A 27,601-nucleotide genomic window follows, 5' to 3' on the forward strand; every position below is an offset into this window, starting at 1 on the left:
ATTTGAATACCGTTTGCAAGACTGACGTTCAATTGGAAAAACATACGGTTTAAATATTAAAGTTTAATGCATAAATGAACAAAACAGTGTACAAATTATCAATCATTTATTAAATGAAATAAGCAAACGATAGTTTATTTAAACTATTTAATGGTACATTTTTATTCTAATACCCTTTAAATTCATAAGAAAATCATTACATTTTTACTCCTCTTAAATTACAGGTTTGATTTTTAAAGCTGCACGACAAATAGCACCGATTCAAAAAGTGCGGCAGGTGCGGGATGACAAATTTTTAGGCACAATCATAAAACTGGAGCCCGCTGGAAGGCTGAACCTGAAGAACCCGGACAACATCATTCGCACCTCGTCCAACGAGCACAACTTTGTGTATGTGGGATTGCCTCGCATGAAGGGAAAGTGCGTGAACTGCCTCAAAAAGAACAGGACGGGCCTGAGGAGGATCAACACGCTGTGCAACACATGTCCTGGAAGCAACTGGATGTGCGAGCCCTGCTTCGAGGAACTCCACTCTTGTGTGAAGTGAGGAATTGATGATATCGACTGAGTCAAGGTGAAAGTTCAAATTCAAAGACACAAGTTAAAAAATAAAAATAAAATGTCGTAACCTCTCGAAAAATTTAACTTCATTTCCTATTTTACAGTATGCACTTTATGTAAGAGAACTTAAGCATGAAAAATAAAGTGTTTCATTAGCACACTTTTTTGGCCCTCATTATGTTGAACTTGTTTTTTAAAGTCTGTCCATGTAAGTATATTTTGTTCCTTGCAGATTTGGAGATAGGAAATATTGTTTGCCAATCTAAGTATCTATCAAACTTTGAGCTTGGTCAATGGAAGGAAATATGGCTACATCCATTAGACAGATGACCCCTAACACATTTGTTTAGGATTGGGTTGGTGATAGCAAATTGGTTGGGGTTGTCTCACTTTTTTTTCAATATATAGTTTCAAAGTCAAGCTGTTTTAGAGGAGGCTTCAAGTGTTTAGTAAACTATCGAAATGGCATAGTAGGGGAAGTTGGCTATAGTCACATTACACTCTTAGTTACATTTTGGATCCCGTCCTTTGGCTGACTCTACCCCGATCCTTCTTCTGTGGCGGAAAACCGTGGTTGTGGGACGCATACAGTACCTCCAGGTAGTTGTTTTTGGTGGTACGGATGCGAGCACGGCACTTGGTGGTGGAACGCGTGGCACAGATCCACTTGGTGCCGCGGCCATTCTCCATGAACTTGACGTAGCTATGACCGCAGTAGTTGAGTTTGACCGACTCGCGCTGACCCTTGGTGAAGAAGAACTGGGTGGATTCACCTTAAAAGAGAATAGATATGTGACCCGGTGCGTTAGTAAATCGGTGATATTTGCTTAAAGGAGGATCTCAAGTGGATTGTGGAGAAAGTTCGAAGGTTCTACAACAATTCAATTGCACTGTTTGGGGCTTACGTTTATTAAATGTACACATAATAAATTGTTTATAAGCTGAAACATAATTGCTAGCTTGTCCGCCTTCTAAATCGCAGTTTTGTATTAATAATTATGGGAGTAAGCTAAGTTAATTTTGTTTGAACAAAGGTATAACAGAAGGAACAGATTCTATTCTAAACAACTCCAAAATATCAAAGGAAATCATGACGTATTTATCAAATTATACAAATGGGGAAGGAAACCTTGGAATATGTTTCGTTACGCTTAATAAAAAGAGCTTTAAAAATATGTTCTTAAATAATAATAAAAATGTTATTTATTGGCTAGTGGTTGTGTTTAGCCTTTTTAAATTCATCAAAACTGTTCGGCTTTTGGTTTTCGACGTGGCAAGTTCAAAAATGAAAACTCAAAGCATGAGTTTTGATAAAGAAGGAATCTGAATCTGCGATCTTTCGTCAGAAAATAAAAAGCAATCTTCACTTCCGACGGCTGACCACTCGCGTGGCGCCCGTGACATCCGCTACGATTTCTTCGTATTTCAGGTGCATCCCCAGCTCGCTGACATCGATTGTAGCTGGGGATTCGTCGTCCAGTATTGCTCCAGCAATTGCATCGCTGGTCAGCTGAATTTCTTGTTGCTGCTGGGTTAGCTGTTGATGCTGCGGATGCCTGGGTGTTGTGGCAACCACCTTGGCAATCGTCTCCACCGGCGGCACGCGGCGCACTCGCTTCTTTCGCCGCACGATCTCCTCGTGCGTGTGGAATCGGTTAAGCGGACAGACAACGTCGTTGATGGTGAAGACGCGGGAGCGACACTTTTGGTTCCACCATTGATTGCAGCGCCAGAAGCGCTTCTCCTCCCCCGAAGACAGTTTCAGGGTCTTCTCGAAGATGAATGGCTGTCCGCCGTAGATCAGTTGCATTCGTCCCCGGGATGTTGCCGAGTAGATCGCCACGCTGCTTTCTGTGGATGGAGAAAGGAACACATTGTGATTAGTAAATGGTCAATTGCTGGGCTATTTGCTAGAGTAGAGATTCAGAGTCGGTTCAAGTCATTTTGCCAAGACATGGCTCTTTAATATATCTTTCTTCTTAAAATATAGTTATTCTGATTAGAGGCGACGCTTCTTTGGAGGATGATTGTGCTCCGGCTGGGTCAAATATACTTTGTAGCTACCGTTCTCGAGCCTCTTGGCCGAAAACCGAGCCTTGCACGCAGGCCTTCCATTGCGACGGCTTCGACAGTGCCAGTAAGTTGTGGCATCATGCTCGTTGGTCTTCGAGTAGGCATACTTTTTAAACATAAGCTTTATGGTCTTCCGTTGACTTCTGATGACGCGAATGTTCGGGATAAAGTCCATCTGTTTGCCGTCCGAATCAAATATGGCCTCAACTGGGAGATGACGCAATGTTGAAAGATTTCCTGTAAAAGAAACAGTTTAGAATTAAAAACTGAATCCGTCGTAGTGAACAAATCAAATTTAAAAGAACTTAAGAAAATGTGCTAATTATAAATAAATTTAAATTAAATGAAGTAATTACTTCAATATCATTGAATAGATGTATTTGAACATTTTTTAATACTTTTCAAATCTAAAATTCTCTCTAGAAAACAATCCTTTAGTTTTGATATGTGATTAGAGCTGGCACATTAGGTTCAAAACTATCTTTTGGCATTGAAACCCATGCACAAACTTATCAAACTGTTCACCAAAACATTATTCTTATTAAAGATCAGGCTTATCCTAACCAGTGATCAGTCGGTGGGCGTGCTTTACTTGATCTACATTTTAATCGATCGAGTGTTAACGCAGAGTGGATTCCTCTCGAGGCACAGTTTCTGGTCAACCACGCTAATGTCTGTTTTCTGCGTGGTGTACATTGTGGGATGTGTGTGCAGGTTGCTGGTCACGTGTATAATATCCCCTCCACCGGTGATGCGAGTAACCAGGCGGGCCCGGCACTTGGCCTTATGGTACATTGAGCACTTCCAGTCTCGACTTTTTTGTCCCTCCCTCAGCTTTTCATTGGGTGTGTAGGTGTTTCCCTCGTGGTAAACGAGATCGGTTCCTCGGTTGGAGCGCACATACTGCGCTAACTTCGAGTTATCTGCAAAAGATTGGCGAATCTAGTTAGATCACGGTCAGGTCTTTCAATTTATAGATGAGGATGTAAGAGTATTATGGTTTTTCGTTGGTAGTGAAAAGCAGTTAAACATTTTAAACGGAAACAGCATGTTTATTCCTCTAGACAGCTCGGTACCTGCTACTTCTTAGAGATACGTCCGCTCACAGCATCCGTACGGGTGTGATTATGGCGGTCGTGCCTCATCCGCACTCTGTTCGTGTCCGTATTCAGAATGGCCCGGGCCCGGCAGTTGCTGCGAAAGTTGGCGCACTTCAGATAGGTGCGACGCAGTTGTGTAGTACCGATAACGAAGCGGTAGCCATCGATTATCGTAACTCCGTTCCGTCGGCAAACACAACGGTGGCGAAAATCTGTTAGAAGATTTTCATAGTAAGTCATAAGTCGTTTGGAATTTACTACAGCTTAAAACTAGCATTAGTTTATGGGAAACGTGCTGATGAGTATTAGTAAAGTAATTCGGATATGTGGAAGCCCAAAACCAAATGAACAGTGATTCCATTTCACCAAAATGTTACAATTAGACGAAACATTTATATTTAAACTATTTAGTGTGACTAACAATTGCCAAGCCTGCATGCTTTGCATCCTGAAACATTGTTACTTGGAGTTGCGATCGCCGGGACGCTTTCGACAGCGCTTGTGGGGCTTAAAGGCATCCGCCGGATGATTGTGGCGTCGGTGGCTCAGCTTGATGCCGTTGCCACTCTCCGGATTTGTGACGCACCTCGCCGGGCAGCGGAGCACGCTGTTGCTGTTCTTGGAACACACCCAGTTGATGCTGTTTCGGTACTTGCGTTCCACGGAGTACATGTGCCCCTGGAAGATGAGGTTCTTCCCACCGCGGCGATTGGGCACCAGATGGTAGCATGCTGCAAGAATTGGAATAGATTAGTCAGAAGGCCTCCTGAGTTGCGTAAGGACACTACAGAATCAACAACGACAGGAGAGGCGGAAGATATAAACTGGTTCAACGTAAACACCTTTATTAGACTAATGAGATGGCACAGGTAGTTCGTAACTTAGGGATGATTGTGGAGCCCGCTCAGTGCCGAGATCCGATTGGACTTGGTCACCACGCGGGCGGAGCACTTGATGTACTTGCAGCGCAGCTTGACGCACTCCCAGTAGCAGACATCCTTGATTCGGCGATTGAGGGTAAAGGGCTTCCCATCGATGGTCAGCAGGTTGTTACCCCTGTTGCTTCTGGTGAAGCTCACCTCCAGGTGGTCAAAACTCTTCTTGCGGGAGCCACCGGGCGTCTTCTTTCTCCTTGCCACCAGGAGAGGCAGGTGCAACTTGAAGTCATCCTCCTTTTCTGCAAGACACAAGTTGGAGTGGGAGGAAGGTGTGTTGATTAGAACGCTCTGACTGATTGATTGCCCAAGAGGATCCGCCAAGTAATATATGCCTGCTTCACTGTAGTTTCTATACTTTATTAACATTGCGCGCATGGCGTCGCTTTGCAATTTCGTTTTAACATTTGTACACATTTGCTTGAAATCCCAGGCGTCGTTGGCATTTATGCATCTTCATTACTCGCCATCGGGCTCCCTTCTTTGGGAGGCGGCCCTTTTTTCCACAGCTAGGACTCCACCAACACTATTCACTTTTCGGGGCCATTACAAATCTTAATTTCACCTTTTGTTTAGTAATTTAGCAACAATTTTCGGAAATCACTTCGTTTTTTCACAACTGTGGGCGACATTTTTACAGGGTTGCCAGACCAAGCGCTTGCACCCAGGGCTGCAATGTTCGGGAGTACAGTAGCTACAGGTATGCGCAAAACTATTGAAAAATTATAGACCGTCTTGAAACCGGTAAATCGACTTCATTTTACTAACACGGAATGAGCTGTTTGATTGACATATTTATTGGTACCAATACCAATATTCATATTTTGCTATAATTTAGTAATATGTTTACTTGAGTTTAGTAATATTAAGGAAGGTATGTCATTTTCATAATTAAAATAACTTTAATTCAAACAACGTAGCCATTTGCTCGCCCTTTTACCGAGGACTCGCTGTGTATCGAGTGCAGCCCTGGCATGGTTGCTGCCATTTCCTTGTCTTCTGTGACTCGCGTGGACTTACTTCAATAAATAATTTGTGTTTTAATATGTGAAATTGGACAACGAGTGTGATAAATAATGGGAAAACTGTTTTGACGCGAGAATTGCGCTAAAAGTGTAGGCGTAAGCTTCCTAATTGAAATGAAATAAAGACTCCGTAAAAGAGAAAACCACAATATCCGTGTTTTATTTTGTTTATGTTTTCCCTTGACCTCCTAGGCTAAAGTGTTTTAATCGTTTTTGCCACCATGTGCCGTTCCAGATGGCCCGAGCAAGGACACTGCCATCCCGAAGCCCGCGGAGCTTCCAAGGAAACCAGCAACTGATAGCGTTCAGAAGTCCCCTAGAGATGCTGACGCTATCCCCTTGTTCGATGGCAGCCGGGTCTTTGTGTCCAAGGTGGCTCTGGCCAAGGCGTATATTCCCATGCCGATGATATATACGTGCCGTGTGATGGATCTGGTGATTGGTAAAGACAAGCTGGTGCGCATAGCCCAGCACGAGGAGACTACGGACAAGGACCTGTTCCAGGACATCATAAGTACATAAAGGAGCTGCGCCCGTTGCACGAATTGTCGTTCTAACCTGTGTTGTCTCCCATCTTTGCAGCCCATGTGTGTAAAGTGTTTGCCCTGCGCGGCAACCAGCTGACCCCTTCCGCAGTACAGGAGTTCATTGACCACAAGCTGTCTACGCTTAAGCTTATGGCTATCAAGGAGGGAAAATAGTTTAAATTGATTGTTGCATTCGTAAACCGAAATAAATGCCTGTACTAGAACTCCCCTTTAAACCTCTTGTGCACTAGTTAGTGGTCTCACCTGGATCTCCCAAAATAACCTCAACTAATGTCTGTAAAAACACATCTACCTCCCTTTCCAGGTGTCATCCAGTCGCTGAAGGCGCTCTTCGAGGGCAAAACCACCGGCGCCAGCATCCAGTACACCACGACGCAGCGAGGCAGGGTGATGCTGGTCTACGAGGGCTATCGGTATGTCGTGAATCGCCAGAGCCTGAAGAACGTCTTCTGGCGGTGCTCACGCTACGTGAAACACAGCTGCCGGGCCACCTTGGTGACCTCCAAAGTACAGGAGGTCACCCTGCGCATCGCTGGCACTCCGCACACCCACGCTCCGGAGGTCAGCTCGATGGATCTCACGACTGACCTGCTGGACGAATTTCCGGAGCTGCAGTAGGCTCCGGAGGACCAGCAGTTAATATAATATACTCATAGATTTCAGCTCTACCTTAACATAAATAAATTAAATTAAATGTGCACATAATACGTAGTTATGAGTGTTCTCGTTCTGTACCTACTATATAGTTGTTAAGCCTTCTTAAATCCCAACTAATCTGTTAATGTTTTCATTTTGCAGTCAAGATCAAAATGGAGCCTTCGCCGACGCCTGGCCACTCATCGGATGCTGCTGTGGCCGCCTTGGCCGTCACATACTTAAGCGATGAGGAATCGTTCCGAAAACCCTTTACCCTGCCCAAGCTACTGGACGGTAAGTTCTACAAGAACATCCAGCCGAACCAGAAGACGCCAGGCGCTATCCAGGCCACCTGCACAACATGCCACGGACTGATCTCCGGCACCACCAAGTCCACGGGGAACTTTCTCAGCCATATCAAGAGGCGGCACAAGGAGCTGCTGCCCCTGTGTCAACTTTACTGCCAGGCCAAGGCCAACGGCACTGTGCCAGTGGTTAAGAGTTCACCACCCAACCCGAACCATTTGCTCACATCGGCGACTCCCACTCCTGCGATGGAAATGATGACCCAAGTTGCGCAGATGCCCACGTACGCCACAGCGCCCACCCACCTCGGCATGCCGGTGACGGTACCTGTGCCCGTCTCCATGTCATTGGCGATGCCCATCTCCCTGCCCCACGTTCAAACGCCGCAGATGATGGCGCTGATGCAGCAGCACCAGGCGCACGGTGCCGTTTTCATCAGCAAAGATTATTAACCCCGTCGGTTGTGGGCTCACCAAATTCTGTGGTTTCAATAATCTGTTGTACTAATGTCGATGTGGAGTGTACCTAAGGTGAGCGCTTTTTAGCGGGCAAGGAGTCTTTGCAGAATTTTAAGGACACGCATATACCATGTTTGTATAAATAACATCACGGTGGAATTGGAAGCTACTGCAAAGTACTTGAAATATTCCAAAACTTGCGGCTGCAAATCGAGCCACCTAAACCTAAGCTAAGTGCAAATTTGTATAGGTCCTGATTAGCTTAAGCAATTTACAAACCGAAATAAAGATAATGGAAACATCTACTCTACTATCCTGTTTTAGCCATATACGCTAGTTACATATTATTTTTGTGAACATTACCAAGACAATTTACTGACTTGATGCTTATTGTATCTTTCAGATCGCAGACGTTACTCAAAAAAATTGTTGAACTTTGACGGGCCTGCTGAGTTCAGTCTTTCTGCCCATAGACGTCCGAGGCTAATCATTGCCAACAAGCACTTTATCGTCCACCGTATTTTGGGCAGAGACAACCTTATCGGATCCTGGCGCTGCATGTATCACCACAAGGGCTGCAAAGCGCGAGCCTCCACGTTCATGGTGGACTCCGAGGTGAAATACCGCAGCACGTGCTCATCCCACAACCACAACAATGTCAGGACTCAGCAAGAAAGCCTAAAGATGCCTTGGGTCTCTACCGACTAGGACCAAAAATGGTCCTGTTCTCGCCGTCAAGAACATTCCAATCCTTGCACTGCATAGGTAATATACACAGCTTCTTCTAATTCTTCGTAGATATATATCAGCAACACGTAATAATAGAGAACAAGAATATTATTGATTATTTAAAAGTACACCAAAATTAGCATTTAGTTTATATGGATTTCTTGCAAAAGTCAGATAGTTTCTGAAACATAATAACTTAATGCAACGTGATCAAAGTATCAAATATCAAAGTACTCATGCATACATAAACGTTAAATTAGATTTCTACATGGACCCACGAGAATTGTTTAATTCATAAATCTTTCAAAAAACGGTATAAGATCTCTTAACGCAAATACGTTTAGTGCACAAAATAAACAAAAACTATTTAGAACGTATGAAAGAATCTCTTCTAACTTATAACGAGATCATACATATAATTGCAATTCGTTTAGATGTTCATCTGATTTTATTAAGAGTTCATATTTTGTACGTAACACAAGCCATTGTTTAAGTCAGTGCCGTGGCCAAAAGCGTCTAAGCAATGAGAACAAAATAAATAATATGACCCGGGACTTTAAGAATTACAAAAATGGTACTTTGAGATCCCAGATGAACAGGCTACTTACCCATCCTAACTAGGCTCGGGACACTCAGTCTAAATCAATGATATACGCTCAAGAACAATAGTAGAATACATTAGCTTAGCCCTAACAGAACTCGGACGTTTAGGTTGGGAATGTCTAGGAAGCGGCTAAATCTTGGGCAGCTGGTCTGGGTTGCCCTCGGTGTCCATTTTCCAGGAACCCTGGATTTTGTCGGCGGCTGTGAGGGAACTCAACTTCTTGTGGATCAACATCCCAGCCGCCTTGGCCGCCTCAATACGCTTGTTGTCGCCCATGTGATTGTGCACATCTGAAGATGGAAAGAAGCCATTGTGTGACATAATGTCTTTGCTTACTTCGCTTTACGAACCATTGGTTACATAGAGATCATCGCCGATGGTCTTTAAGCGACTGCGGCACTTAACCGATCGGTTTTGGACGCACTCCCAGTACAGGATATTATTGCTCTTGCCGAAGAACTTAAGATTGGAGCGGTACACAAAGTTGTTGATGGTCAACAGAGTGCCGCCCTTGCGGCTGATCAGGAACATCTGCGGACCACAGTTGCGGACGTGTTGGGTTACTGAAAGACAGGAAAGGGCGTATGTTATTTATCAATTAAACGGGGGTTTGAGTACAGCTACGTATTAAGTTAGAGCTTACTAGCTAGTGAAATGGTTTAGGTCCGATTTATTGACATCGTTTTATTACGAAAAACTTAATTATTTAGAATTATTAGGGGTATTTAAAACCCAAATGGATATAGAAAGTATAATGTAAAGCCCTTAGGCAGCTCAGATCTTGTACTGTTGGGCCTTCTTGAGCCTTCTCGATCATAGTTAAGTTTATATAGTAAAAAGAGTTTGAAGATCTAAGGCATATTCCGTGTCACTTCTTCTTGTTCTGCAGTGCCTTTTGCAGTCGTCTCTTGATTTTTTCACGGAAATCATTGGGATCCACTTCTTCCTCCTTGGCGGGCGTCTTCTCCGGTTCGTCCAATTCGATCTCGTCGATCTCCTGAATCTCAAACTCCTCGAAATCTTCCTCCTCCTTGTCGTCGGCTTCCTCGAGCTTGGTGGTATTCTTGATCAGCAGCTCCTTACTGGGCGACAGCGAGGATATGACTCCCGATTCGCCCGGCATGAACTGAGAGGGCAGGCAGCTTTTGTCGCTGGCCTGCATGAAGTGCACGTGCTCGCCCTCGTAAGGAAAGACTCGTTTCTGGTCGCATACCACCCGCACCTTGCACTCCTCGCCGTGTTCACGGTAGCAGCACTGAAACACCGAGTAGTCCGCCTTGCGGAACGAGAACTTGAACAGGTGGCCATTGAAGATTAGCTTGACACCGCCTGCGAATGAAGCGTCAATTAGCTTGGCTATCGTGGAGCAGCCTTTTGGCTTCTAGCCAGGATTCGGACTCACCCTTCGTGGTGGAGGCGTACACAGCAGGCTCGCTTGCCTCCTCGTTTAGGGTAGCCGCCTGTAGTTTTTCCAGGAGCTTCGGCTTGGGCGTCTGATCCTCAACCTTTGTTTTCGGTCTGCCGCGTTTACGTGGTGGAATCTTAGATGCAGATGCGGATGTGGCGGCTGTCAATTGGAGAATCAAACGCAACAGGTTAGAACATCTGGATAAGATTGGGCCATTCGGGCGAAAAAATGAAAATAAAACAACTGAGGAGGGTTTTTTGCTGGTTATTGTGTATTTTATTGGTTTACAAGCAGGGAGTAATGTACAAATATATAAAATAAAATATTTAATGCACGAAAAACACGGTTTAAAGAAGAAGAGCACTGTACTTTAGAGCTGGCACTCACTATGTTATCGATGCTTGGCACCTAACACTATCGATAAGTGCTTTTCTATTTGGCTCAATATATTCTTTTGGAATTAAAAAAGTCATTTATATTTATTAATATGTCAAAGGGATTACCAAGAAAATTTGTGTCAGGGATCGCTTCTGATATAAATATGTTCTCATAGTAGTAGTCCTTCTCCTTGCCTTGATACATCATCGATTGTTGAGCTCATAAGCTTACATTTTTTGAGATACAAGACAATCCGAATTCTGAAAATAACGAAATATTGCAAGAATATCAGTAAAATAGAGCTATGTAAAAATAAAATACGTTACGATTCAAATACAGTTAACAGCCGATAGCCGATAGCTCCGCTAACAGCACTGCTTGTGCTGCTGCGGGCACGCCATTTTTGTTGTAGTTGTTATTTTTTCGCCGTGTTGTGTTCGCTGCGTTTTTGTATTTTGTCAAACAAATTAATAATCTAAAGTTAAAAAAAGGTGTTGTGGCTTAAATGTTGATAACTGCAGCATGGCAATTAATGTTCGAAGTTTGCAATATGTGAATTATCCTGCGAAAATGCAGCGAGTGAGTGCGTGTGGCCCTGTGCGTATGTATGGGCGTCTGTGTGTGTGCAGCGATTGTCACCTTTGTTGTTGTTGGTGTCTCAAAAAGGAATCCCTCCAAAAAAGTGCCAAAAAGCATGTTCTATTTGAATTTAAGGTGAACTAGTGTTTTTTAGTGATACTTAGTGATTTTTCTGAGCAGTTGTGAAATTATTGTGGAAAGTGCTTTGTCCCCCAGGTGAGTCCACCTCGCTACCAATCAACCCTTCTTGACCACAAAAGGAATCTCTAGCCAAATACTAGAATATTAGACTATCAATCGACTTGTAGCCAGTTAAAGGCAAACTAGCTACAACCTTTTACAAGTGATATAAATAAGCGGCTATAAATAGTAGAGTGTATCGGGAATTGCCTGCAATAAATAGTTTACTCAGCACCTCAAACTTCCATGTGTTTTTCTCTGGGCTATACCTTTTTATTTCCAAGCCACCCGGGTAATAAAGACAGTTTCCTTGGATCCTCCATTACAGGTCAGTTCATCGGCGATATTCCGCGTGGCCAATGGATCGATAAGCATGAGTACTTCTTCCTGAAAAACCAGAAGCAGGGCTTTAACTTGGTATTTAATGGATACATGTACAAGAAGGAGGCCAGTTTCCGGGCCACGGTCAATTGGATCTGTTCCGACGGAAATGGCAAGCGTCTGAACGAAAACAAGTGCTCCGCGAGGGCCATCACCAAATTCGACGGAGGGATCAAGCTGGGGAAGAATGCCCACAATCATCCGCCGCGCTTTTTGGGTGGCAAGGTGCCTGCTAAACTAATGCCTAAGGATGCCTTTTATCCTCAATATTAAATGAGATTACACACACCCGAAAGAATGATATTTGTACAAAAGATTATACCCAGTTGCATGCAGTACCTACATTAAGATCATTAAACTTATGTGGCAGCCGTCATTTCGTCATCATACCATCTTCATACCATCTTCATCTTCGTCTTCATTTTCTCCAGCAAAAGACCAGAACAAGGGCGTCCTCTTGAAACGCACCGCTCAGGGCGAGTTCCTGGTGGTCAGCGGGAAGTCTTACAAGAAAACCCGTGCCATGCAGTACCGCACCTACTTCCATTGCTTGACCAGGAACTGCCCGACCTATTACGTCCTTGTGGAGCTGAGCCGACGACCTCGACTCACCAGGCATTATGAGCACGCCCGGCACTGTGCTAGTAGGATGTAGGATGTGTATGTAGTCATAGGCCGAATCCGCAATGTACAATATACCGAATACCATTATACCATTAAAGCAATCCCAAGTGTTTTATTTCCTCTTCTGAACTAAAAATCCCCCCTAATCCAAGCATCACGCACAACTAACACGGAAAACTCTTCTTATTGTAGCCAAATTCGACTACCAGATCAGCGTGGATGTGGGCGAGGCCACTATGCAGCTGGCCAACGCCTCGTCTGCCGGAGTGATCAACAGCAACTCTCCCTTCTTTATCGTCAGCAAGTACGGCACCAAGCAGATTATGCTCAAGCAGCACACCTTCAATCGTCACATCTGCCGGGACGACGTCACCTATTGGCGCTGCAGCCAGGTAATTGGCTAAAACTATACATTCGAATAAAACGTTTTAGTCGTATTAGTATTTTGTTTTAAATTCTGCCAAAAATATTGAGAAAATATAACTAACCTAGTTACTGCTTAATCTTAGTCGAGAGAAAGATAAGTAGAGCCTACTTTTCTGAGTTAAAGACAGTTCTAATTAATTGTTAGTTATTTTGTAAAGTTAATTGCATTCCTTTCACAATATATGCCAAATCTACACCAGTTAATGTATTTATTGTGGATCTCCTTTTAGTTCGCAGTGTTGCGATGTCGTGCGCGGCTCAAGACCAAATTGGATACACTCACCATCCTGAACAGCGAGCACAACCACGAAGTTATCACTAAGGCGCGAAAGTACGGCTCCCTGAAGCGCCAGCGGGCGGAAGCCGAGGCGGCTGCCCGGGCGGAGCGTCGTCAGGACCCGCTGGAAACGGCCGCCACTTCAGCAGCGGCAACAACGACATAGCGCCCTAGTCTTAAGTCTAAGTGTAAAATATTGCATCACCTCAACACTCGTCTGACTTAATAAAAATCAAGTTAGCTAAGTTTATCGCTCTTCATGCGTCTCTTTGGTCTCTAGCTTTAGATCTACGTCGTACTCCTCCACAAGTTTGTACTAACCAAATATGTCTTCCTTCTATTCACAGGTTCTGTTGCTTACTACTCGTACATCACCGGCTTTCGAGGGAGCCGAAAACTGAAGATCGGAGAGTTCTCATTTACTCGAAACAAGACCTCGGGATTGAAAACTTATTGGTCTTGTGCTCGAGCGGGTGTTCACAAATGCAAGGCCCGTGTGGTCACCGCGCAAGACCACGATGTGACTATCAAATGCGGACAACATAACCATCCGCCCTACTAAAGAATTATATAAAAACCGGCCGACTTTGGATCCTTGTATAGAATCAATTTATAGCTTATTTATTGTAGAATATAAATCTTAAAAATCAAAACCGTATTTTGTAAAATTCACACTTCAACAGTCTTCGCAGTAGTACACTTAACATTTAAGCTAACTCAAAGCTGATTTGTTATCTTACAGTATTGGACGACCTGGATGACATGAAGGGCGCCATCAAGCACAGCCTACTCACGTTTATTCGGGGACAGCGTGGCTGCAAACTGCTGGCCTTTAATGGCCACAACTACGTGCGAAATCGTCGCAATAACCTGAAGACCTACTGGATATGCTCCAAAAAGGTGAGACAAAATATAAGTAACCTTACAGAAAACTAAGCAAGCCTATGGTGTTAATACTTCTATGAAAGTTTCAGACAGAAATTAGCTAGCTCCTATCTTTCTTCCAGGGAAGCACGAAATGCAATGCTCGGGTGGTCACCAATGTGGTTGAAGGTGTGCACAAAATAGTACTGGAATCGTGCCATCACACCTGCCTGAACACGGAGCGAAAAAAACGGCTTTCGGTATCACACGTTGTGGGAAAGGCGCGAAACAAGTCGGAAAAGTCTGTAGCCACTGGCTTCATAAAGGAGGAGGCTGACGAGGATCTAACACTGGAGTTGAGGACGCTCAACCTAAGCATCGAGGACCTTAACAACCTGCAATGAATCGATACTCAAAATCTAGCCATACCTTACGATATAAAAGTAGACTATTATGTGAATCTAAAATAAACTGTTTGTCTTGTGTATTTAAGCAGAAATGTCCTATATGATTTAAAGAAACTATCTGTATGTGAATGTTCTGATTGCGTTGCCTTTAACTAATTCTGCCTGTTTTTCTATGTTTTAGTGACATTTGATGTGTTAACCGATCCCATCGAAAAACCCGAACAACACCAGCTAATGAAGCGCGTTCGTTTGTCCAAATCCATGGAGGGCGTGCACTACGTTCGCACTCCGGCGGGGAATGTCGTTCTGCACTGTGGGGAGCATCGTTACCTGCGGAACGCCGCCTACAAGGACAAGGTCTACTGGAAGTGCAGCAAGTGGCGCAAGCAATGCCGCTCCCGCGTCATCACTCACATCTTGCCGAATGGCCAATCCCGCTACGCCGTCAGCGGTGTGCATAATCATCCATAGATCAAAGAGCATTCAGAGGATTGAATCAGGACACATAGCTGTAGAGATTAGGCAGCTTTTTGTACAGAAAGATATAGTAAACGAAATTGAACCGAAATCCATTTCTAGTTTTGCGCAATAACACCTTTTAATTTGTCAGATCTTAAGCTTGGTATATAAACAGGTTCATGAATATTTTGCAGAAGATAGTATTTATTAAGGTGAGGTGAGTGTTGCAATTGACTTGTTTAAAACTTTACTTATGTTTATGAATAGCAACCTCTTGTTTTATTTTATTGTACCTAAATATATATTTCTTTATAAATCTTTATTCCGCAATGCGGTGTGGTTTTTCTTTTTAATTTTAAACATGTATAACATTTTGCGTTCACACTCTAACTAGTTTTTTTCTTTTCAGTTTTAGGTGAACTGAATCCTAGTAACCTGGCTGACTTTGGAAACGAAAGCTTCTTGCCCAAAACCAAGGGTACACGGCCACAGAATGTTCGCTGTGGACTGGCGTCCGATCAGAAGTGCGTCCGCACCCTGGACGACTGGGATCGCATCCGGTATGATCGGACCAGGAGCGGCGATGTTCTGATCTACGACGGATATCGTTATGATCGACGTGCCAACTACAACGATATCATATATTGGGGATGCGCTAAAAAGCGACTAAGCTGCAACGTCTACATGATTACCCACAAAAACAAGCCCACCTATGTAGCCATTTCAGGCGTGCACAACCATTTGTAGACGTGCACACATTGCTCTATTACCAATAAACTTACCATTATTCGTTTGAAAGCTAGTTTAATAGTTATACACAAGTGTTAAGACACTCCCAATATTATGCTTATTCTAATTACCTGCTTAATCCTTTTAGAACTGGCTGTCTTCGGCACTGGACAGCGGGGAAGAACCGTGCTGCTCTTCCAGAACGAGAAGTTCGTTAAGAACCGATGTTCCGCCTCTCGTACTTATTGGATATGCTCGAAAAAGGTAAGTTTAACTACAAGACTTTGCTGAAAATCCTAGAATTGAGGTTTTGTGTAAGAGAAATCAATTAGATAAAGTCTGCTCATAATTTTTCGTGTTTTGCTAAGAATATTAAAAATAAATTTCCTTGATTTTTTAATTAGATATATGTATATGTTTAATATGCAGAGTTAAAGAAACAAGAGTTAATAATTAATAGATTTCTAAAACAGCATTTAAAGGAGCACTGAGACTCCTTGTTATATACTAACTGCTTTTTATGACTTTTTGAATTGGAGTGGAGAAGTAACGACGTATTCCTTTGTCCCCCCAACAGGATGTGACGGTCTGCCGGGCTCGTGTCGTGACCGCGGTGGACAAAAACGGACAGGAGCGAGTCATCAAATGCACCTACGAGCATGATCACAGCCGGAAATTCCCTAGCAACAACGCAAACCTGCCTGTGCTCATAAAAAGGGAGAAGGCCCTATCTCTGGATGCGTCCTAGGCTTACATTTAAGTGCACATTGTCAAAACCATTAGACATCTAACAATCCACTCTTAAATAAATAACTTCTTTTAATTTTAAACAAAATTTACGACGAACTACATCTGTTTCCATAAGGATAGACCTACGCTTTTGACGTAGCCCTTGTTCACACATTCCCAAACTAATCCAGACTTTCCATTTCATCCACAGCATTTCACATTGACTTCGCGGACTCCAAGAAGAACGGCGGCAAGTTGCTGGTGATCAATGGCTTCCGCTTCTTCCGAAACAAGAAGCGTGGTCATCTGCAGTACTGGAAATGCCGAAATTATTACAAGGAGCGTTGCCCTGCCATCGCCATCCACGACGAGTCCACTCTCATCCTGCGACTTTGTCACCAGCACCAGCACACGGAAAGCAACGACATTGAGATCAAGCCTCTGCCCGGCTCAGAAACAAAGTTAGCGGAATCCGCAGAGGATGAGGCACAAGCGGAACCCGAGGCTGAGATGGATAATGAAGACGATCCGGATACGGCTCCTGAGCCTGCCCGTGTACCTCCTCTCATAATGGAGCCGCCGCCACTCCTTGAAATAAAATCGAAACTAAGAAACCAGGACTTCTAGCTGCAATAAGATACTGCTTAGCACCTAGTCCATAAGACTGTAAAATATTTGTATTAAAGCGAAGCAATGTCAAATGTTTTTTTAATACCTTTAAGTATCTATCTCAACCAATTCAACCAATGCCTAAGGTTAAGAAATTAGAACAAGTTACTAAATTCCTTCTTCTGTATTCGGCTTTCTTCCAGAATTCGACTACGGACATGGACAGTATCGCGGCAACAACCCGCAGATCCAGTTCTCCGTGTCCAAGCGTGGCGGGCAACTACTCTGGCTCGACGGGATGAAGTTCTTCCGCAACAACATAAACCGCACGAATCTGTACTGGCGCTGCCATTGGTATTATCGCCATACCAAGTGCCCAGTGCTAATTTGCATGAGCAAGACAAACAGCAATGACTTCCGGCAGATCCACGACCACTGCCACATGCGTCCAAAGCGCAAAGAAAATCCCGGGACGGGAGGATATCCCAAAATAAAGACTCCTGTGGTGTCTAACGTGAGGAGTCTTCCGCAGAGCATGGCTCACATGTTCGATATGTAATTTAAGAGTCTTTCTCAGAAACATGTTAATAAAACAAGAAGAAATCTATGAGACACCTAAATAATTGTCCAATTTATTAAATGTTTACTTGTATTTGCCAACACTTTCGACCACATCTAATACCTTCTTCCTTTATTGCAGTTGTTCTGGCCAACGAAGAGGTGCCCAATCCGGAAGATGTGCTGGTATTCTTTACGCAATCGCTGCGCGGTCGCCCCGCCATCATGGCCAATGGCATTCGCTTTCTGATCATGAGCGAGAACAAAAAGAAGATCCTGTGGCGCTGCAGCTCGATGGCCACAAAGAAGATCAAGTGTCCTGCACGCATCACCATGTTAAAGGAGACGCCGCCCAAGTTCATCATCAACAAGGCGGAGCACCTGCACGCTGAGCTCAAGCGGAACAAGTACAGCTCCAGCAAGGCGCAGACGCTGCGGGATCCGCACCAAATGGCCACCAAATTGGACTGCGAGATGGAGGGAGCTGGCGGCGTCAGCTTCGATCTGCACGAGGAGGAGCTCAATGAACTTACCCACGATGTCTAGGGATACTGTAGTTGGCATAAGGTGTACTTTAGAGACGAGCGACAGTGGAGCATTCAATCATAATAAATACAAAGAAAATACATTAATTGGAAAAACTTTTTTATCAGCTTCTCATTTTCCATCGCTTATGTCTACATTATGTAACCCATACTAACCTTTAACGTTTCCACTCTTTTCAGGAAAAATATTCGAGTACGTTGTCAGCCAGAAGGGCCACGTCCTGCTGTTGCACAAGATGTTCTCCTACATCCGAGAGAAGTGCATAAATGGGAAAACCTATTGGCGCTGCACACAGTACACCACCAAAACCAAGTGCCATGGTCGACTCCATGTGCTAAACGGAAAAATAGTGCACACCAAAACGCACAATCATTCACCACTTGACCAGGAGCGAAAGCAGTACATGAAGCTGCGATTGAATGATGTGTGAACCATCTTATCATTGTGAATTCCAAGTAGTATTGATTTTGTAACACTGAAGTGAGCTATGTTATAGTTCTGATATACCCTAATTAAAACCAATATCTTAGAGCTTTGCTTAGTGCTCTGCTTTCCATAATTGTAGTTCAGTGAAAGGAAAACATTTATTAAGTTTGATTTACTCCTTTATGTACATAAGAAAATGGATAAGTGGACATATTTTTTATAGACTTATATATTATAAGCATACAACTAAGAAAATAATTTAAAACTGAGTTGCTGTAACATTGAACGAAAGTGTATAGTACGTTTGATTTTCTCGATTAAAACCCTAAGAAAACAACCTGAAAGTGTGAGTAATTATAAACTTATGTAAAACATAATCCATTTAAGCTTAATCCTATATTTTTAGTACCCACTTTGTGTGTATATATCACTAACACCATGCTTTCCTTTGCAGGCACCTCACATTTGGCCACTTTTAGCTGCACCCGGAAGAAAAAGCGTAAGCTGGTAATCGACAGACATGAGTTTGTCATGGATCGGAAGCTGAAGAGCAGCATCAACTGGCGGTGTGCCAGGTATCGAAGTTCGAACTGCAAGGTCAGGGCTACCACCCACGTGCAGAAGAATGGCCAGGAGGTGTACCGACTGAAATATGCGAAGCACTCGCACCTGTGACCTAAGAAAACATACACATACCTGTTGATTAAATCTTAAAGCATTTTTATGAAATAAATCATTATTAATCAAGTTAAAGCTTAGCAGGTGCTGAACAAAATTTCAATGGAATTTGACTTTAGAGGTGTTTTAGGACTCCGAATGTATTTCATTAATTGGATTTTTAATGTTAACGTAAAGTTACAAAAATAAAATAGAAATAAAAGTGCGTGTAAGAAATGTGGGATATTAAATACCCTTAAAGTTGTAAACCTTTACCTAACATTCATTTAATCTTTTACTTATAGATATAATACGCAAGCGAGGGATAATGATTGTAAAGGGTACCAAAGGAAAGCCCAAATTGCTGATGGGCGGCTACGAGTGAGTCTGTCGTTTTGTTAATTATATAAATAAAATAATATAACATTTTTCCATTCAAGGTATTATCGAAACAATTCGCGGGGCTCAAAAACGTATTGGCTTTGTGCTCGGAATCGATACATGCGGTGCGCTGCTCGAATTATCACGTGCTCGGTGACTGGGGAGCTGATCATCAAGAACCAGCAACACAACCACGACACACTCAACCAGCCCAAAACCGAAATAAAGGAGAAATCACTGTCTTCTAGCCCTAAGACTAAAGATCCCGAGCATTAGCCAATGCACCCGCTCCATTCCGCTTCAAAGTCAACTCGATGTACCCATCTAGATTTACACCTTATTATACCCTACCTACATATAATGGTAAATCAATTTATTTTAGTTCTATACTAATGGTATGTGCTTAGGTATCGCGTGTATTAGCTAAGACATTGCTACAAAGTTATCAAGGGCAAGTCTTATACTTTTATTTTAGTTTTAAAAGGATATTGGTATCTTAAAATAATAGGAATCAATAAAGTATATATGTACAAATAAGGGCGATACCTATTTATATATATATATTATATATAGATACTTTTTCATTAGGTTTTATACAGTTTTATTATTTATTTAGCGTACAAGTAAACTAACACTGAATTTATGTCACAGAGTTGCAACCTTCTAGTTTAATAATTAATTTATAATTATATCTATTACTCTAGTAGTAAAAGTGTATACTGGATTCATTGAAAAGTATCTGACATGTATAAGGAAGCGTTTCCGACTCCATAAAGCCAATGCTCCTATGATGTGAAAGGTGGTTTCAGATGAAATTTATAACGGGTATCTTATAGTCGAGGAAGTCGACTGTAGCGTTCTCTCTTTTACTTTTTGATTTTCTCAGGAAATTATTTTTTTAAATTAGAATTCTAAGGTTTATTTCGAAATCTATCGAAAATTCTTTTTTAGGTATTTAAGAACAATAATGAATCAACTTTTTTGATCCATTACATGTTCTATTTTACTTTTTAAAAATCCCTTACTCCGCACAAGTCAATACTACGTAAGAAGAATTTAAAATTCCTTGTTCGTATGGATTTAATTCTTTATAAAGTATGTATGGGAATTGGAGTTTTACAAGGGCACGAAAAACTGTTTTATAAACAGATACATTCTTTATTGGTTCAACAACCCTTTGTTGAATGGCCAGCTCTCAAATTGATACCGCACACATTGGCGGGCCTGCTAATTTCTTAAGTAAACTTTGTGGGTCTTGTTTATACAAATCGAATTTCAACCAAAGAGTGCGAAGTGTGGAATGATGACAAGAAAGCTGATTCAGCTTTCGGGCCACTTGAAATGTGTCCCTAAGTGAGGCATATTAATCTGCTATTGAACGCATTCGTTTGCATTCAGACAGTGACTACAAAAAGTTGCCTGTTTCTTCAGAAAAATAAATAAAACGACGTGCAGCTTTTAGGGTGCCATATTTTGACCTTGCAATGGGTATTTAGTGTCTTACAGTGAAGTTTTAATAGTATAAACATATGTTTACATAATTGAAATGCAATATTTTAAAAATCTGACAAGTTTGAAAAGGTGTATTTAGCTATCTCGGGAAGCTTGAGCATAGAATATATTACTCAGTTCTGGTAGTATATCCAAAAGTAGAAGAAAAATAATTAAAAATGCATGCTTAAATTGCAGAATATTGTTTAAAATGAATTTAATGCGCCAATCAACGTCGTTTTGCTGAGATGAGATGAATGGTTTGAGTCCACGCCAAATATCTGTGAGATTTCAGCAGTGCTCCGCTGCGGTCACACTGCAGCGGTGAGATACAATCCCTCGGAAGCGAATTCGTTTACCGTACCGTATCGAAAAAGATATATTCTCTCTCGAAAACCCGAAGCGAGCGGACGTGCAGCGCGTGCCGCGTAGATACAGATACACAGCCCATAGATACAATTTCCCTTGGCTCGTTTCGTAGGTGGTGTGTATTGCAGCAGAAGCATCAGCGAACGAGCAAAAGAGTCTCTGCGTGTGAGAGCGTTTCGGTGAAAATTCAATAAAACAAAGAGCCAGTGAAAATCGGTTCAAATCGCCAATTGCCCAGCGATTCAAGAGGAATATCAGAGGGATAAGAACAGGCATTAGGAAATAGTGTGTGTTGTTCGGTGTACTGCAGATTGAAAAACCGCTGCGCGCGTGTGTGCTTTGTTTGAGTGTGATTCGACCGATGCGTTTTGCCTAATATCAATAAGAAGTGCAAAAAATACAACTTTGTCTGCTGGAAAAGTATCTAAACCCAATTATTCGCCGAAGAGCATTCGTTTTAATTCGATTGACACAGCGAGTGGGCGAGAGGGAGAGGGGCGACTTGAGCGAGGTAATATAACTGTGCAAATGGTGGTGGAGCTGTGAGCAGCAGCAACAACAACAAATGTAGCGCCGCCGCTCAGATCTCTTCGCCGCTTTGCTTTTGCGCAGAGAACCTCGGCGAATTGCTGCGAATTCGCCGCAGCTGTGTGTTTGGAAACACCTTGCTCCAATATTTTAACACCCCCCGCCCGCCGCCCCATCGTCGGAAATATCCGATTTTGCACGACCATCGCTGTTTCAGTCTCAGTTTCGGTTCGCTTCGTGCGCTTTCTGCTGCCCTGCAGCGGAAAATTCAACGAAAAATCACTGGGCAGCTTGCAGAAACTCCCAAAAAAAGGAAACGGAGGAGCAGCGAAAAGGAAAACCGAAAACGGGTTGCGATTCTTGCACTTACCAATGCTGGTTGGCTGCGTTCCGCACGCGATTTCCTCTGTTGCTGCATTTTCATCCAAATTTAATCCCAAGACAACGACAACAAGAAGAACGGGTAAAACCAGGAGAACGGCAAGAAGAAGAGCCCCAGCACAAGGTGAAGAAGAAGAGCCAGCTCCAACATTGTCGCCGCGACGTCAGCGTCGCTGCAGCGCCGCAGCTTCATCAGCTAGCCATGAACTACAACTACAACAACAGCTACAACTACAACTACATCTGCAGCACCACCAGCCCCAACAACAACAGCAACCACAGAAGCAGAAACAACGAAGGCAGAGAACAGGTTTGTACACACAAAAAATTTGGTTATTTCTAAGATGCCCCATTGGTTATTCGGCTTTTCCAATTGGATCTAAGCTCTAAGCGGTGCCTAACGGTTCTTTTTGAAATGTATCTATTAGATGGCAGAAAACTGCATCTTTTAATATTAACTTTATGTCAGTTTTATCAATTCAATGGTTTCTTATTCAGTATTAGTTGTTTCAAAATCAATGAGGTTTTGTAATTGACATCAATTTTTTGAAACTTGCTTTTGGTCTAAAAAGTATTAGTTGAATTTTTCCTTTCAAGAGGCAACATGAAATGGTATCTTCTTGAATTCTATAATGTTTCATAGTTTTGCACGTTTTTTATTTCACAACTTCAGTTAGGATTTTATTGGGTTTAAGATGTTATGGACCATTATGATTTGGTTTTTCTCAGTGCATCGACTCGCCGTCGTTGCTCTCCACTCGCTCGCTTATTCATAACTTTTTTGGTTATAGATTTTTGTCACCCCAACCCCTAAAACTGGCGACCCAACCTCATCCGATGTCCCCCTCCGCTCGTCCCCTCGGCCCACCCCCCACGTAGCGCCATCATCCTTCAGTGGCTCACATGCTCGACTGTTTCAGTTTTTCAATTATTAATGGTGGCCATTAGTGCGCGCGCCGTTCGACCGCCCCGCCCCCTTTGGCTGGCCGCCCCTTTGCGGGTGTCGTGTAGACGCTTTTTTTTTCCTTATCGGACAAATTGTGTTTGTCTGAAAAGTTCAATGAGGTGCGCACTGCAATTGCACTAGCCCCACACCCTTGCACCTTTTTCCCTGACCAGCCGTCATATTTATGCTATCGACACATAGATAAAAATCATGTTGGTGCCGATGTACATTACATGCATGGCTTTTCCAGATATCAGATACCAGAATGCCGATTGAGCAGCCCGCAGCACGGCGGAAATGTATTGCATTAGGGGAATTACTCCGGGACGGAACGGGACGCAACTCCGGAGTTGTTGATTAATTCAGCTCGAGGTGCGTGTGGGTTTGGAATGGGTAGTTGGGTAGCTGGGTAGTTGCTTGCCTGTTGTCTCGTTGTTTGCCCGATGTGAAAATTCTCTATTTATATTTATTGCTCAGTTCGTTGCTCTGGGGCGAGATAAGAAATGCCTCTGAGTCATTCGGGTGAATAAGGATTTACGTATTTCGCAGGAAGCTTTGTGTGAAAGTTGACAAACGGACGATAAGTTGTGAAAGGTATGTAGCTGTTGGGTTTTGCGACAAAGCAGATGTGTCACCTAAACAGGGGTAAAGCAACGATAAAAGTGTCATAAATATACTCAGACTTACTACTAGCCTCTGCTCCAATTAAATTGGGTGGTATGAAATGGGCACCTTTAAACATTGATCATCCAGATAAAATGGGGCGAGCAAACATAGCTTCTTTTCTAATCTCATATTTCTAGGTATATTATATCTGAATAAGATAACAGCCTTGAATCTAAACATTATTTCATTCGGGTTGTATGCATGCAGATAACTCAAGAGTGCAAATATTTTTAGGTGTGTAGATCGTGTTGGAATTACACAATACAGTATATACCTTTTTTATAGAGTCTGTTTCCCGTCCTGACTGACTACCTCGAATGAAAAGTTCTTCCTGTCAAAAGCTTCTTAAGTTATAAATAGGGGCCTTGACTGATTTAGATGTTTTTGATAATTAATGGCAGCATTCGAGCGAACTAATAGACTACTGGAGACTGGTTTATTTCCCTAACGAGTAGTTAAATAAGAATTCTGGCATTATCGATCAATTAGTGCAAAGTGTGTTCTGCTTAATTGTTTAGCTCCCCTTATAGAAGCCCACGTGGGGTTAAGAATATGCCTGTGTTATTATCCCATCTAAGTCGCACTTAACTCCCAAACTACCTAACTCCCAACGCCCACCCTTAGAACACTTAGAAGCCCAGGACACATGTGTCCATAATAGACCGTGGCATGAGCCAAGGCCATCATTTACCCAGGGCCAGACGACCAGACCACCTGAAAAACCAATAAAGTCATTTCACACACATTAACCTAACCGAAAAGGAGAGGGCATCACGCAACCGCTATGGGTACAGAGTCCATTTGATAATTGCAAGGAGGTGTATCTGGTTTTTGGACCATGCGCATCTTTCAGACTCTTTGTCAAGCTCCACAATCAACTCCCGGCCAAAATCCACCCCATCCCAGCCCATTCGCACCCGGCAAACACATGCGAAACGCTGCTCGGTCACATATGTTGCCCAAAGTGATTATTTTCACTAAAAATAAACGAAATTAATGATTGATGAAGTGAGACAAGGGAGCGAACGCATCCATTCCATTCCATTCACATTCGCACTCGCCCCTCCGGAAAACTTTGAACGACCGTCAACACCAGCAGGCAACCCCAGACGCAGTTTTCCAATTTCAATTCCGATTCGGGCTCGGATTCGGGTTCGACATTGCCCGGCATCCTAGAACCAGTTCCCAATGAGAACAACAAGAAAACAAAGAGCATGGCAAACGTAATGAGAAATAAGCCGTCACATAAAAGAAAAGTGTCTTTTAATTGAAACCAGGTGAAGGAGATGGCTTGGACCATGGCAATCGCAATCGGAATCAGAATCGGGGCGGCCTGTGTGCCTCGCAGTCTCTTTGTGCCCATGCCGCTGTCGCAACCAGACGGAAATCATAAAAATGTTGCATAAAAATATTTTTTATGTGTGCTGCTGCTGCTGCTTCAGCTTCTGCTCCTGCTGCTATAGCGTCTGCGTCTTTTGGCCTGGTGAAAATAATAATAAAATGGGAATAAAATAAAGCAAGTAGAGGCGGAACGGAACGAAACGGACCCGGCCGGGTGCCGTGCCACACATTTCGTTTATATTTACTTGACAAGTTTTTGCACTGCGTCGGGACGTCTCCGTCTTCTTCTGTCTTTGTGTCTGTGCCAGAGATACACTCGAAAAAATAGTAAATTTCCCTATTTGAACATATTGATTTTGCAACACATTTTATTTGATTTCAAGTCGAAGTTATTGTATAGTCCCAAAATTTGGTCACACTCGCTGGAAAACTTTGATTCCGCGTTCGGGCGCCACTTATGTTGAACTCGTTACTATCTTCACTTGGTTCTTCTTAGTGAGCTGTGTGCTATCTATTTTCGATCCCTTATAAGAACAATAGCACCTATTTCGAGTGTCTTCTTTCTCCGAGTGTGGAGCTCCTGCTTTCTGGTCGGGACCAGTGTCTTGGGTTGCCCGTTTGCCATTTTCGGCGGAGCTATGCAACGGCGCTCCACGTCATCAACAACATCATCAGTGTGTTGCGGGGACGGGGACTTGGGCTTGGGCTTGGGCTGTGTGGCCTGTTTTATAGTCCAAACGTGATAGCGAAATGTGCCCGTCTTCTGGCTCCTCCCGATGCCTCCTGCCCGCGGGAGCACCCTCCTGCTGTGCATTTTCGTGCAATTCGAGGCTGGAGCTGTGGGTCTTGGCAGTTTCCTTGGGAGGGGTGCGCCTCGGAAAAATAAATTAATGGAAAACATGCAAACATAAATTCTCTTTAGCTGTCAGGTGTTTCACATTTTAAACGTAAATTATAAATAAGCAAAGTAAAATTATAATTCCGCCTAAATGTTTTATTTGCCACCGTCTGCTGTCATTCCGCCACCGCCTTCGCCCCCCTTCCCCCTTATTTTCCGGTTTGGACATATTTTTCTTCTTGTGGCACATTTCTTTTGTGGCATTTTCATTCGCTGTGTGTTTGGGAGAATTAATTTTATTCAAATTAATGACGAAGCTTATAATTGGCCCCGTTTTTTTTGGTCTCAGGTCTCTTCATTTTTAAATAAAGACACTCCTCTGTGGATGGCAACATAGTCATCTCTGGCAACAGCTCCACCTCCATCTCCACCTCCGTTTCCCTCGTCATCGTCATCTTCATATCCAGCATCTCTGGAGGATGGGGATGCTCTGGCTTTTTAAGAGCATTTGACATGACTTGGGCTTCATTTTCCATTCGATGCGCCGCCGCCTCCACTTTGATTATGACGTGAAGTTGGCCAAGTGCAAATACTTTGCTGGTACTTTTTAATTAACTTAATTAGCATAGATGATGGGCTAAGAGCAGCGCTTACACAACATCAAAATTGCATTATGCCTCACAAGCTGGTCCGCTGGTGGCTTGGCGTTCGTTCCGGGGAATCCCCCCATTTTGATTTAGATTCTTCCGAGCATGCTGAATTTCTGAAAACCTTTATGACATAATAAATGACACATGGCCTGGCGACTTGAGGCGGTAGCTGGGAAAAGCTTTTCATTCCTTCAGCCTACTCAAGTTATGTGAATGTAACTTTCATGAAGTAAGGAAGCTAGGTGTACTCTCTTATAATCGATTTTGTAAGGTACGGAAGTAGGTAAAATCACACACGTTAGGATGAAATGTACTTCATGATTACATTAAAGAAAATACACAGGTTCTTTAAGGCAGTTTATAACATCTTGTAGAAAGGTTCAGTAAAAATAATAAAGCTATTTAAGTTATATTTTATCAAACTACTCACATTCCCATTCCTTGAAAACAAACGATACTAAATTAACTAAAAAATTCCCCGAATAGACTTCTGCCAGTGCCAATCAAATTGATGGATTGAAATTTGTCAAAAGAGTTTTGGTCTGACCATCTCTCCGAACCATGAAAGTGACCAATTAAGTTTCCATCAATGGAAAATACTCATCTTGCTAGCAAAGCATGCATGCGATATGGGGATTACAGTGCCGAACTGGAGGTCTCCACGCACATGCCAAGAATCCGAAAATCCGAAATCTCCTCAAGTGGTTTTTCTCTAGTAGAGTTTCCCCTTGCTGGAGGCGCTAAATGCAGGAAAAGATTATAACGGAGGAAATGCTGGCAATGGCGATGCGATGGGGG

At 43.0% G+C, this 27,601-nt stretch overlaps 10 protein-coding genes across 36 annotated transcripts in view; 2 read left to right on the forward strand and 8 right to left on the reverse strand.

The window, feature by feature from the left end:
• The window catches only part of LOC6739755 (modifier of mdg4), a 28,629-nt gene extending 6,786 nt beyond the window's left edge, over nucleotides 1-21,843 (forward strand). Inside the window, exons 5-7 of one of the 22 annotated variants that reach the window (XR_001599810.2) lie at nucleotides 11,849-12,126; nucleotides 12,718-12,917; nucleotides 13,182-13,323. Coding sequence is in view for 21 of the 22 variants with exons in the window: in XM_039294599.2 (XP_039150533.1) it covers nucleotides 17,229-17,580; nucleotides 17,726-17,975 (602 nt within the window). In the remaining variant the exon portion in view is untranslated. Of the gene's footprint in view, nucleotides 1-224; nucleotides 737-5,929; nucleotides 6,209-6,276; nucleotides 6,458-6,546; nucleotides 6,948-7,040; nucleotides 7,948-8,045; nucleotides 8,754-11,848; nucleotides 12,238-12,332; nucleotides 12,627-12,717; nucleotides 12,918-13,181; nucleotides 13,474-13,575; nucleotides 13,882-13,970; nucleotides 14,129-14,235; nucleotides 14,585-14,680; nucleotides 15,068-15,367; nucleotides 15,761-15,835; nucleotides 15,952-16,264; nucleotides 16,523-16,627; nucleotides 17,122-17,228; nucleotides 17,646-17,725; nucleotides 18,216-18,308; nucleotides 18,893-19,009; nucleotides 19,303-19,517; nucleotides 19,594-19,652 lie in introns of those variants that run through there. The other 21 variants (XM_016172014.3, XM_039294599.2, XM_016172024.2 and 18 more) reach the window with 21 other exon arrangements.
• LOC6727195 lies at nucleotides 628-1,608 on the reverse strand. Its single transcript, XM_016175805.3, has 2 exons — nucleotides 1,467-1,608; nucleotides 628-1,334 (listed from the first exon to the last, which is right to left on the reverse strand). Exons 1-2 carry the CDS (start codon nucleotides 1,483-1,485, stop codon nucleotides 1,069-1,071), a joined length of 285 nt encoding a protein of 94 aa, XP_016033704.2. The 5' UTR covers nucleotides 1,486-1,608; the 3' UTR covers nucleotides 628-1,068.
• Nucleotides 1,447-2,384, reverse strand: LOC123327020. Its single transcript, XM_044923210.1, has one exon. It carries the CDS (start codon nucleotides 2,369-2,371, stop codon nucleotides 1,925-1,927), a length of 447 nt encoding a protein of 148 aa, XP_044779145.1. The 5' UTR covers nucleotides 2,372-2,384; the 3' UTR covers nucleotides 1,447-1,924.
• On the reverse strand, nucleotides 2,501-3,340 carry LOC27207039. The gene is made up of 2 exons (XM_016182795.2): nucleotides 3,199-3,340; nucleotides 2,501-2,871 (listed from the first exon to the last, which is right to left on the reverse strand). Exon 2 carries the CDS (start codon nucleotides 2,807-2,809, stop codon nucleotides 2,561-2,563), a length of 249 nt encoding a protein of 82 aa, XP_016033705.1. The 5' UTR covers nucleotides 2,810-2,871; nucleotides 3,199-3,340; the 3' UTR covers nucleotides 2,501-2,560.
• Nucleotides 2,968-3,745, reverse strand: LOC123327267. Its single transcript, XM_044923222.1, has 3 exons — nucleotides 3,741-3,745; nucleotides 3,590-3,597; nucleotides 2,968-3,557 (listed from the first exon to the last, which is right to left on the reverse strand). Exons 1-3 carry the CDS (start codon nucleotides 3,743-3,745, stop codon nucleotides 3,232-3,234), a joined length of 339 nt encoding a protein of 112 aa, XP_044779157.1. The 3' UTR covers nucleotides 2,968-3,231.
• On the reverse strand, nucleotides 3,418-4,406 carry LOC6727196. The gene is made up of 3 exons (XM_016175804.3): nucleotides 4,198-4,406; nucleotides 3,711-3,946; nucleotides 3,418-3,557 (listed from the first exon to the last, which is right to left on the reverse strand). Exons 1-2 carry the CDS (start codon nucleotides 4,404-4,406, stop codon nucleotides 3,760-3,762), a joined length of 396 nt encoding a protein of 131 aa, XP_016033706.1. The 3' UTR covers nucleotides 3,418-3,557; nucleotides 3,711-3,759.
• On the reverse strand, nucleotides 4,323-5,346 carry LOC6727198. Of its 2 annotated transcripts, XM_044923211.1 has the most exons (3): nucleotides 4,966-5,345; nucleotides 4,577-4,911; nucleotides 4,323-4,465 (listed from the first exon to the last, which is right to left on the reverse strand). In XM_044923211.1, exons 1-2 carry the CDS (start codon nucleotides 5,084-5,086, stop codon nucleotides 4,616-4,618), a joined length of 417 nt encoding a protein of 138 aa, XP_044779146.1. In that variant the 5' UTR covers nucleotides 5,087-5,345; the 3' UTR covers nucleotides 4,323-4,465; nucleotides 4,577-4,615. The 2 variants fall into 2 exon arrangements, with proteins under 2 accessions (XP_044779146.1, XP_016033707.1); XM_016175803.3 differs by lacking the exon at nucleotides 4,323-4,465 and having other exon boundaries at nucleotides 4,555-4,911; nucleotides 4,966-5,346.
• LOC6727201 lies at nucleotides 8,797-9,538 on the reverse strand. 2 transcript variants are annotated; one of them, XR_001599915.3, is made up of 3 exons: nucleotides 9,326-9,506; nucleotides 8,980-9,265; nucleotides 8,797-8,887 (listed from the first exon to the last, which is right to left on the reverse strand). XR_001599915.3 is itself a non-coding variant. In XM_002102557.4 (2 exons), the coding sequence occupies exons 1-2, from the start codon at nucleotides 9,504-9,506 to the stop codon at nucleotides 9,105-9,107; spliced, it is 342 nt and encodes a 113-aa protein (XP_002102593.1). In that variant the 5' UTR covers nucleotides 9,507-9,538; the 3' UTR covers nucleotides 8,797-9,104. The 2 variants fall into 2 exon arrangements, 1 of the variants encoding a protein (XP_002102593.1); XM_002102557.4 differs by having other exon boundaries at nucleotides 8,797-9,265; nucleotides 9,326-9,538.
• Nucleotides 9,640-10,980, reverse strand: LOC6727202 (modifier of mdg4). The gene is made up of 3 exons (XM_002102558.3): nucleotides 10,887-10,980; nucleotides 10,378-10,542; nucleotides 9,640-10,304 (listed from the first exon to the last, which is right to left on the reverse strand). The coding sequence occupies exons 1-3, from the start codon at nucleotides 10,966-10,968 to the stop codon at nucleotides 9,844-9,846; spliced, it is 708 nt and encodes a 235-aa protein (XP_002102594.2). The 5' UTR covers nucleotides 10,969-10,980; the 3' UTR covers nucleotides 9,640-9,843.
• Nucleotides 21,844-22,540: 697 nt separating the features above from the next.
• The window catches only part of LOC6727208, a 31,469-nt gene continuing 26,408 nt past the window's right edge, over nucleotides 22,541-27,601 (forward strand). For all 4 annotated transcript variants that reach the window (XM_039294595.2, XM_039294596.2, XM_039294597.2 and 1 more), the window contains exon 1: nucleotides 22,541-22,672. In XM_039294595.2, the coding sequence (XP_039150529.1) occupies nucleotides 22,565-22,672 (108 nt within the window). In that variant the 5' untranslated portion in view covers nucleotides 22,541-22,564. The remainder of the gene's footprint in view (nucleotides 22,673-27,601) is intronic.

The sequence above is a fragment of the Drosophila simulans genome, chromosome 3R (assembly GCF_016746395.2).
Source record: "Drosophila simulans strain w501 chromosome 3R, Prin_Dsim_3.1, whole genome shotgun sequence".
Taxonomy (NCBI): Eukaryota; Metazoa; Arthropoda; class Insecta; order Diptera; family Drosophilidae; genus Drosophila; species Drosophila simulans.

Bases quoted from the DNA above. Each gene is read 5' to 3' on its own strand.
- LOC6727196 (XM_016175804.3), bottom strand. From the start codon at position 4,406: ATGTACTCCGTGGAACGCAAGTACCGAAACAGCATCAACTGGGTGTGT. The intron at 3,947-4,197 runs GTAACAATGTTT...ATCTTCTAACAG, and splicing joins CCCGGCGATCGCAACTCCAA to ATTTTCGCCACCGTTGTGTT.
- LOC123327020 (XM_044923210.1), bottom strand. From the start codon at position 2,371: ATGCAACTGATCTACGGCGGACAGCCATTCATCTTCGAGAAGACCCTG.
- LOC27207039 (XM_016182795.2), bottom strand. From the start codon at position 2,809: ATGGACTTTATCCCGAACATTCGCGTCATCAGAAGTCAACGGAAGACC.
- LOC6727201 (XM_002102557.4), bottom strand. From the start codon at position 9,506: ATGTTCCTGATCAGCCGCAAGGGCGGCACTCTGTTGACCATCAACAAC. The intron at 9,266-9,325 runs GTTCGTAAAGCG...TTCCATCTTCAG, and splicing joins TGATCTCTATGTAACCAATG to ATGTGCACAATCACATGGGC.
- LOC6727198 (XM_044923211.1), bottom strand. From the start codon at position 5,086: ATGTGTACAAATGTTAAAACGAAATTGCAAAGCGACGCCATGCGCGCA. The intron at 4,912-4,965 runs GTCAGAGCGTTC...TGTGTCTTGCAG, and splicing joins TCCTCTTGGGCAATCAATCA to AAAAGGAGGATGACTTCAAG.
- LOC6727202 (XM_002102558.3), bottom strand. From the start codon at position 10,968: ATGATGTATCAAGGCAAGGAGAAGGACTACTACTATGAGAACATATTT. The intron at 10,543-10,886 runs GTAATCCCTTTG...TCCAATTGACAG, and splicing joins CCCTGACACAAATTTTCTTG to CCGCCACATCCGCATCTGCA. The intron at 10,305-10,377 runs GTGAGTCCGAAT...CTTCATTCGCAG, and splicing joins GTACGCCTCCACCACGAAGG to GCGGTGTCAAGCTAATCTTC.